This window comes from Oncorhynchus clarkii, unplaced genomic scaffold (assembly GCF_045791955.1).
Source record: "Oncorhynchus clarkii lewisi isolate Uvic-CL-2024 unplaced genomic scaffold, UVic_Ocla_1.0 unplaced_contig_3832_pilon_pilon, whole genome shotgun sequence".
NCBI lineage: Eukaryota > Metazoa > Chordata > Actinopteri > Salmoniformes > Salmonidae > Oncorhynchus > Oncorhynchus clarkii.
This window is the reverse complement of record NW_027259417.1, coordinates 525-10,149: the sequence shown is the minus strand read 5'-3', so window position 1 is coordinate 10,149 and position 9,625 is coordinate 525. Positions and strand designations below refer to the sequence as shown.

Genomic DNA, 9,625 nt, shown 5'->3' with positions numbered 1-9,625 from the left:
ACCTATTTCAGTCCAAGTCAAGCACAGCAGATAGTCAAGATTTCACTTGGAGCTCATTCAACAGAGCCATTATGCTAAGAAGGAAACTAAGTGGATTGTGCTAAATATTTGCTGAGTGTGACAAACCACCAACACCAATTTCTTAAATAAATCTTTGTTATCAAAAGAGCATTTGAGCACTGGATAATGTAATGCTGCAGTAATGGATAGGCATATTCCACTTAGTATTTTGGCAACCCTTTCCATTATACTGGCAGTATAACATTGAACAAATCAGACTTGAGGTACTGGAACTATGGCCCATAAAAGGCATTGTAAAGAGTATTTGGTATCTACTATATAACAATGACGTGCCTATAAAGTTTTATTCTCCCTGCAAGTACAATGATGAAGTTGAAATGTTGTCTATTGATTTCAGATTGAGGCCGAGGTGGGTCTACGACTGACAAACTTTATATAGGCCTAGTTGCTTACTGTATAAACATTTGTAAAGGCTGATTTTTAAAATTATATTATTTGTGGCTATTTGATGTTCTCCGGTTAACTTTAGGTGAGCTAAACTTCTACATACGCTAGAAATGTGTATCTAACTACACCTATCTCAACTTTCAGGGAAAGTAGGCTATGCTTATTGCATAGTCTCCCTAGGCAGACGGGTTGCTTCCCAGGCTCCCACATGCTTTAGGTCTTGGATTGAGAATACCTATTGCATGCATTTGATACCAGTTCACTGAGATGTTCATTCCATATAGATGTATAGAGAACTCTAGTGCCCAAAAGCATGGTTAAAAGTGGGCAGCACCATTGAGGACTTTCAACATTTTTAAGTAGTTAACTGGATGGGACTTCCTATGGGTTCAGGAAGGATCACATAATTCCATCCAGGTCATCAGGAGGGATCAGACAAATAATTATACTCCTGAGCAAACATTTCATAACTGCAGGCGGCACAAAATTGCCAACCTTGACTGTATACCTGTTGAGACAACACACTCCAGGTGGCAGTATGCACCCTTTCAGTTAATTTACCAAAAGTTTATTTGCCCATGCTCTCACAGATGCCATAATGGGGCAGATGCAATGTTGCAATCTCAATACATCTCTATGGTTCATTCTCACAGAGGTTTTGTAAATTCCTAAACTGCCACCTAGTGACTGTAATGCTGAATCAAGCTTATAGGCAAACGAGGCACGTGACTTGCTGTAATAAAGGTGGGGTGGCTAAAACCTACATTGTTGTTGTTCTGTATGATTGAAATGTTCACCTTCCGTGTGAATTGATTATATGCTGACATTTTCTAATTATTCGTATTGTATGAAGTCATTGACATAATTTTCTGTCAAAGTTGGGAGGAACCTTCAGTATCCTTAAGTACACTGTTTCTGGTGGGAAGGGATTCTTTGTTGCACCCTGCGTGCGCATTTGTTATTCAACCGGCTTACAACAGGAGTTGCTAACATCCTTATATTGAAATTCCCATATTAAAGTTGTTTTAACTTTCATAATGTCGGATGCCTTGCTTCAATGGTGTGTGGACCAGTTGCACCACAACTTTGGCTTGGAGGCCAGTGAAGACATAGTCCAGTAAGTAGCTAAATGTTGATTTAAAATAGTGAGCTAGCCATTGCTAGCAAGCTAGCTGTCTGTCTTTTGACAGTTGCCCCTCTCTTGTTAAAATTAATAAAATTGTCAACGACATCATTATTACTATTAGGTCTGTAAACTTGTCAATCTTTCCAGTTCATTCAGCTAGCAAGATATGTAGCCATTTGCACTTGCCTGCTAGCTAGCTTTCCCAGGTGGCCATATCTTAATGTCACTTCGTCAAAATCATGTTATAAGTTACTAAGCCAAAGCATGGACTGAGTGAATGACTATGAGATGGGCGTAAATCAAGGTTTACCAAAGTAGGCCTAGCTGTCATAGGGCAACCTTTCAACAACGAGCTCCGCTATCTAGGCTAGCTATAAAAGCGTTTCATTGACATTCTTCTCACTCTCAACAGGTATATTCTGTCCATCGACAATGCGGACGAGATAGCGGAGTATGTTGGGGACCTCCTTCAGGGCACTGATGGAAGGAAGAAGCAATTTATAGATGAACTCCTGGACAGATGGCAGCGGTCTCAGACACTGACTCCTGACAGCACTGGCCTGTTCCCCATAAACTCTCTGTCAGGAACAGGTAGGATGCCTTCTTCCGTTGCCACATTGGCACTGACCTGTTGTCTTATTGTTTGATATGTTTATTTTTAAAGTTTTATATATATTTTATAAGTAGTTTTCTTGTCAGGCTGTATGGTTCCTAATGCACAATGCCAACAGTAGTTAGTCTTAAGACTGTTGTAATGTCCATCCTGTCCTTGTTAAGTGACTGTCCAAACACAGTAACAAGTACATGCATGAGAGGGAAAGCTAACCAGTATATGCTTCTCTAGATGCTCAAGACATGTCCAAGGACTCCCAGAAGAAATCCAAGCGCAAAGGCAGGAACAAGCAAGAGGTGATGGCTGTTAGCCAAGCAGAGCCTGAGCCTGAGGTGGTGAAAACTCCCATTGACCTAATGAAGGCCCAGGAGAGCGGCAGCTCCTCGTCACAGAAGAAGAAGAAGAACACATTTGTGAGCCTCTACAATAAAGAGGGCCAGGACAAGCTGGCTATCCTGCTGCCCGGGCGCCATTCCTGCGAATGTCTGGCCCAGAAGCACAACCTCATCAACAACTGCATGAGCTGCGGACGCATTGTGTGTGAGCAGGAGGGATCAGGGCCCTGCATCTTCTGCGGCAGCCTGGTGAGAAAACAACCCGTTTTAGATCACCTGACCTCTAACTTTATGATTGTTTTATGTTTCCCCAGTAAGTTATTAGAATGCATGTTACTCATACAAATTCAATTTGGCCTCTTAGAGAAGTATTTTCCCCTGGTTTCGCATGTTCTTCTATGAATTAACCAGGTATGCACCAAAGAGGAGCAAGAGATTCTGCAACGAGACTCCAACAAAAGTCAGAAACTGCGCAAGAAACTTATGGGTGAGACAAGCCACCAGTAGTATCTACATAGCATATTAGAGAGTTGTTGAAGTCGGAAGTTTACATACACCTTAGCCAATTACATTTAAACTCAGTTTTTCACAATTCCTGACATTTAATGCTAGTAAAAATTCCTTGTCTCAGGTCAGTTAGGATCACAAAGAATGTGAAATGTCAGAATAATAGAGAGAATGATTTATTTCAGCTTTTATTTCTTTCATCACATTCCCAGTGGGTCAGAAGTTTACATACACTCAATTAGTATTTGGTAGCATTGCCTTTACATTGTTTAACTTGGATCAAACGTTTCAGGTAGCCTTCCACAAGCTTCCCACAATAAGTTGGGTGAATTTTGGCCCATTCTTCGTGACGGAGCTGGTGTAACTGAGTCAGGTTTGTAGGCCTCCTTGCTCGCACACGCTTTTTCAGTTCTGCCCACAAATTTTCTATGGGATTGAGGTAAGGGCTTTATGATGGCCACTCCATTTTGCCACAACTTTGGAAGTATGCCTGGAGTATTTGTCCATTTGGAAGACCCATTTGCGACCAAGATTTAACTTCCTGACTGATGTCTTGAGATGTTGCTTCAATATATCCACATAATTTTTCTGCCTCATGATGCCATCTATTTTGTGAAGTGCACCAGTCCCTCCTGCAGCAAAGCACCCCCACAACATGATGCTGCCTCCCCCTTTTTCCTTCAAACATAACAATGGTCAATATGGCCAAACAGTTCTATTTTTGTTTCATCAGACCAGAGGACATTCTCCAAAAATACGATCTTTGTTCCCATGTGCAGTTGCAAACTGTAGTCTGGCTTTTTTATGGTGGTTTTAGAGCAGTGGCTTCTTCCTTGCTGAGCGGCCTTTCAGGTTATGTCGATATAGGACTCGTTTTACTGTGGATATAGAGACTTTTGTACCTGTTTCCTCCAGCATCTTCACATGGTCCTTTGCTGCTGTTCTGGGATTGATTTGCACTTTTTGCACCAAAGTACGTTCATCTCTAGGAGACAGAATGCTTCTCCTTCCGGAGCGGTATGACGGCTGCATGGTCCCATGGTGTTTATACGTGCGTACTATTGTTTGCACAGATGAACGTGGTACTTTCAGGCGTTTGGAAATTGCTCCCAAGTTTGAACCTGACTTGTGGAGGTCTACAATATTTTTTCTGTGGTCTTGGCTGATTTTTTTTTATTTTCCCATGTTGTCAATCAAAGAGGCACTGAGTTTGAAGGTAGGCCTTGAAATACATCCACAGGTACACCTCCAATTGACTCAAATGATGTCAAATAGCCTATCAGAAGCTTCTAAAGCCATAACATACATTTCTGGAAGTTTCCAAGCTTTTTAAAGGCACAGTCAACTTAGTGTATGTATCTTCTGACCCACTGGACTTGTGATGCATTGAATTATAAGTGAAATAATCTGCCTGTAAACAATTGTTGGAAAAATGACTTGTGTCATGTACAAAGTAGATGTCCTAACCGACTTGCCAAAACTATAGTTTGTTAACAAGAAATTTGTGGAGTGGTTGAAGAACGAGTTTTATTGACTCCAACCTAAGTGTATGCAAACCTTTGACTTCAACTGTATCTACATAACATAGTAGGGAGTTGTTTGAATTCTATGTAATGTCTGTGTGCCTGTCTGTGTCTCTCAGAGGGGGCATCGGAGAGGGGCTGTCTTCCACACCAAGAGGCAAAGATGAAGGCAGGGTTAGAAAAGGCCCTTCAACATAAAGACAAACTGCTGGAATACGATAAGAACAGGTTGGGATGTAGTGTGCATGTAGTATTGATGTTATTTCACTCTCTCTGTTTAAAGTCATTCTTTATACTTTCTTCCTGATGCATTTGGAGGCTGTGTCCTTTATATGTGGAGGCTATATGTCCTTTATATGTGGAGGCTATATGTCCTTTATATGTGGAGGCTATATGTCCTTTATATGTGGAGGCTATATGTCCTTTATATGTGGAGGCTGTGTCCTTTATATGTGGAGGCTGTGTCCTTTATATGTGGAGGCTGTGTCCTTTATATGTGGAGGCTGTGTCCTTTATATGTGGCGGCTGTGTCCTTTATATGTGGAGGCTGTGTCCTTTATATGTGGAGGCTGTGTCCTTTATATGTGGAGGCTGTGTCCTTTATATTTGGAGGCTATATGTCCTTTATATGTGGAGGCTATATGTCCTTTATATGTGGAGGCTATATGTCCTTTATATTTGGAGGCTGTGTCCTTTATATTTGGAGGCTGTGTCCTTTATATTTGGAGGCTATATGTCCTTTATATGTGGAGGCTATATGTCCTTTATATTTGGAGGCTATATGTCCTTTATATGTGGAGGCTGTGTCCTTTATATTTGGAGGCTGTGTCCATTATATTTGGAGGCTGTGTCCTTTATATTTGGAGGCTGTGTCCTTTATATTTGGAGGCTATGTGTCCTTTATATGTGGAGGCTGTGTCCTTTATATGTGGAGGCTATATGTCCTTTATATGTGGAGGCTGTGTCCTTTATATGTGGAGGCTGTGTTTTTATATGTGGAGACGGTGTCCTTTATATGTGGAGGCTGTGTCCTTTATATGTGGAGGCTGTGTCCTTTATATGTGGAGGCTGTGTCCTTTATATGTGGAGGCTGTGTCCTTTATATGTGGAGGCTGTGTCCTTTATATGTGGAGGCTGTGTCTTTTATATGTGGAGGCTGTGTCTTTTATATTTGGAGGCGGTGTCCTTTATATGTGGAGGCGGTGTCCTTTATATGTGGAGGCTGTGTCCTTTATATGTGGAGGCTGTGTCCTTTATATGTGGAGGCTGTGTGTCCTTTATATGTGGAGGCTGTGTGTCCTTTATATGTGGAGGCTGTGTGTCCTTTATATGTGGAGGCTGTGTGTCCTTTATATGTGGAGGCTGTGTGTCCTTTATATGTGGAGGCTGTGTGTCCTTTATATGTGGAGGCTGTGTGTCCTTTATATGTGGAGGCTGTGTGTCCTTTATATGTGGAGGCTGTGTGTCCTTTATATGTGGAGGCTGTGTGTCCTTTATATGTGGAGGCTGTGTGTCCTTTATATGTGGAGGCTGTGTCCTTTATATGTGGAGGCTGTGTCCTGTATATGTGGAGGCTGTGTCCTGTATATGTGGAGGCTGTGTCCTGTATATGTGGAGGCTGTGTCCTTTATATGTGGAGGCTGTGTCCTTTATATGTGGAGGCTGTGTCCTTTATATGTGGAGGCTGTGTCCTTTATATGTGGAGGCTGTGTCCTTTATAGGTGGAGGCTATATGTCCTTTATATGTGGAGGCTGTGTCCTTTATATGTGGAGGCTGTGTCCTTTATAGGTGGAGGCTATATGTCCTTTATATGTGGAGGCTGTGTCCTTTATAGGTGGAGGCTATATGTCCTTTATATGTGGAGGCTGTGTCCTTTATATGTGGAGGCTATATGTCCTTTATATGTGGAGGCTGTGTCCTTTATATGTGGAGGCTATATGTCCTGTATATGTGGAGGCTGTGTCCTGTATATGTGGAGGCTGTGTCCTGTATATGTGGAGGCTGTGTCCTGTATATGTGGAGGCTGTGTCCTTTATAGGTGGAGGCTGTGTCCTTTATATGTGGAGGCTGTGTCCTGTATATGTGGAGGCTGTGTCCTGTATATGTGGAGGCTGTGTCCTGTATATGTGGAGGCTGTGTCCTTTATAGGTGGAGGCTATATGTCCTTTATATGTGGAGGCTGTGTCCTTTATATGTGGAGGCTGTGTCCTTTATAGGTGGAGGCTATATGTCCTTTATATGTGGAGGCTGTGTCCTTTATAGGTGGAGGCTATATGTCCTTTATATGTGGAGGCTGTGTCCTTTATATGTGGAGGCTATATGTCCTTTATATGTGGAGGCTATATGTCCTTTATATGTGGAGGCTGTGTCCTTTATATGTGGAGGCTGTGTCCTGTATATGTGGAGGCTGTGTCCTGTATATGTGGAGGCTGTGTCCTGTATATGTGGAGGCTGTGTCCTTTATAGGTGGAGGCTGTGTCCTTTATATGTGGAGGCTGTGTCCTGTATATGTGGAGGCTGTGTCCTGTATATGTGGAGGCTGTGTCCTGTATATGTGGAGGCTGTGTCCTGTATATGTGGAGGCTGTGTCCTGTATATGTGGAGGCTGTGTCCTTTATATGTGGAGGCTGTGTCCTTTATATGTGGAGGCTGTGTCCTTTATATGTGGAGGCTGTGTCCTTTATATGTGGAGGCTGTGTCCTTTATATGTGGAGGCTGTGTCCTTTATAGGTGGAGGCTGTGTCCTTTATAGGTGGAGGCTATATGTCCTTTATATGTGGAGGCTGTGTCCTTTATATGTGGAGGCTGTGTCCTTTATAGGTGGAGGCTATATGTCCTTTATATGTGGAGGCTGTGTCCTTTATAGGTGGAGGCTATATGTCCTTTATATGTGGAGGCTGTGTCCTTTATATGTGGAGGCTATATGTCCTTTATATGTGGAGGCTGTGTCCTTTATATGTGGAGGCTATATGTCCTTTATAGGTGGAGGCTGTGTCCTGTATATGTGGAGACGGTGTCCTTTATATGTGGAGGCTGTGTCCTGTATATGTGGAGGCTGTGTCCTTTATATGTGGAGGCTGTGTCCTTTATATGTGGAGGCTGTGTCCTTTATATGTGGAGGCTATATGTCCTTTATATGTGGAGGCTGTGTCCTTTATATGTGGAGGCTGTGTCCTTTATATGTGGAGGCTGTGTCCTTTATATGTGGAGGCTGTGTCCTGTATATGTGGAGGCTGTGTCCTGTATATGTGGAGGCTGTGTCCTGTATATGTGGAGGCTGTGTCCTGTATATGTGGAGGCTGTGTCCTGTATATGTGGAGGCTGTGTCCTGTATATGTGGAGGCTGTGTCCTGTATATGCCGATGACAGGAGTGAGATTACCTTCATATCCCCTCCCCCTGTTTACATCGACAGTACGCGACGAACGCAGGTCCTGGATGACGAGTCAGACTACTTTGCCACCGACTCCAACCAGTGGCTGTCGCCTAGCGAGCGCGAGCACCTGAGGAAGAAGGAGGAGGAGCTACGGGAGCTTCGCCACGCCTCCAGGAAGGACAGGAAGATCACGCTGGACTTCACAGGCCGACAGGTGCTTGACGAGGGAGAGAATAACAGTCATTACTACAACAAGTGAGTGAATGACTTGAAAACATCTAAATTCACACCACAGGAGGTTGGTGGCACCTTAATTGGGGAGGACAGGCTCGTGGTAATGACTGGAGAACAATAGGTGGAATGGTATCAAACACATGGTTTCTATGTGTTTCAATGCCATTCGCTTCGTTCCAGCCTTTATTGGGAGCTGTCCTCCCCTCAGCAGCCTCCACTAATTCACACCCTACTTCTCATATAGTTTACTACTGCAGACCGGAGCACCATGGACTTGCTGATAGGACAACATGTCAGGTAGAGCAGAAACAGACTTAGTCCCAGGCTTAGTTATGTGAGTCCTTGGGTTACATAAACAAGAGTAGGTTTTTAATACACCCTTCAGACATTCACAACACAGTGATAACCTCCATTTCTCCTGGTAATGTATCCACACTGTTACAGCTAGAGGGGCTCACGTGTGTGTAGTTTGAAACAAGGCATCTAAAAAGCATCCTACTGACCACACTCCTTGGTGTTTTTAGGTTTGACGAGACGGTCAAGGCCCTCAACACAGGCACCAAGGGGAAAGCTCCCCAACGCCCTGAGGGACCAGCGGGACGGCAGCACCTAAGAGAGCTGGTCAACCCCAACATCGTACAGGCTGCACCCAAGGTAGGACACACACACACACAGTATTTTCTCATGACGTTGTGGCGTGTCTGTTTACCCTGGTAAATCCCTATACAGCTGCTAACGTTTTGTCAACATAATTCTGTGAATCTCTACTCATTTCTTTACCATGCATCTCCAGTGGGTGGACGTGGGCAGTGGTCCTCGGAGATCTCAGGATAAAGGTGTTGTTGGCACAGAGGGAGACGGCGCTGTAGGCCCAGAACGCTCCAGACTCCGGCTGCAGGACAGAGAGCTGCAGGAGATGGCAGACGGGGGCTGGTGCCTCAGCATGCACCAACCATGGGCCTCGCTACTGGTCAAAGGAATAAAGAGGTACAGAACACTCCAGTAATGGGCCTTGCTATTGGTCAACAACATCCCTACTGGCCTTGCTATTGGTCAACAACATCCCTACTGGCCTTGCTATTGGTCAACAACATCCCTACTGGCCATGCTGTTGGTCAAACGCATCCCTACTGGCCTTGCTGTTGGTCAAACGCATCCCTACTGGCCATGCTATTGGTCAACAACATCCCTACTGGCCATGCTATTGGTCAAATGCATCCCTCCTGGCCATGCTATTGGTCAAACGCATCCCTCCTGGCCATGCTATTGGTCAAACGCATCCCTCCTGGCCATGCTATTGGTCAAACGCATCCCTCCTGGCCATGCTTTTGGTCAAACGCATCCCTCCTGGCCATGCTTTTGGTCAAACGCATCCCTCCTGGCCATGCTATTGGTCAAACGCATCCCTCCTGACCATGCTATTGGTCAAACGCATCCCTCCTG

The 9,625-nt window shown here is 44.2% G+C and overlaps 1 protein-coding gene across 1 annotated transcript; it reads left to right on the top strand.

Annotated features, from left to right (window-relative positions):
* Positions 1-1,505: 1,505 nt before the first annotated feature.
* On the top strand, positions 1,506-9,169 carry LOC139400144 (activating signal cointegrator 1-like; the record flags this gene model as incomplete). Its single annotated transcript, XM_071145172.1, has 8 exons — positions 1,506-1,585; positions 2,007-2,185; positions 2,439-2,791; positions 2,954-3,029; positions 4,692-4,800; positions 7,988-8,203; positions 8,707-8,836; positions 8,976-9,169. Coding segments are annotated over exons 1-8 (1,337 nt in total), but the record flags the coding sequence as incomplete, so codon positions are not given.
* Between the last annotated feature and the right edge of the window lie 456 nt (positions 9,170-9,625).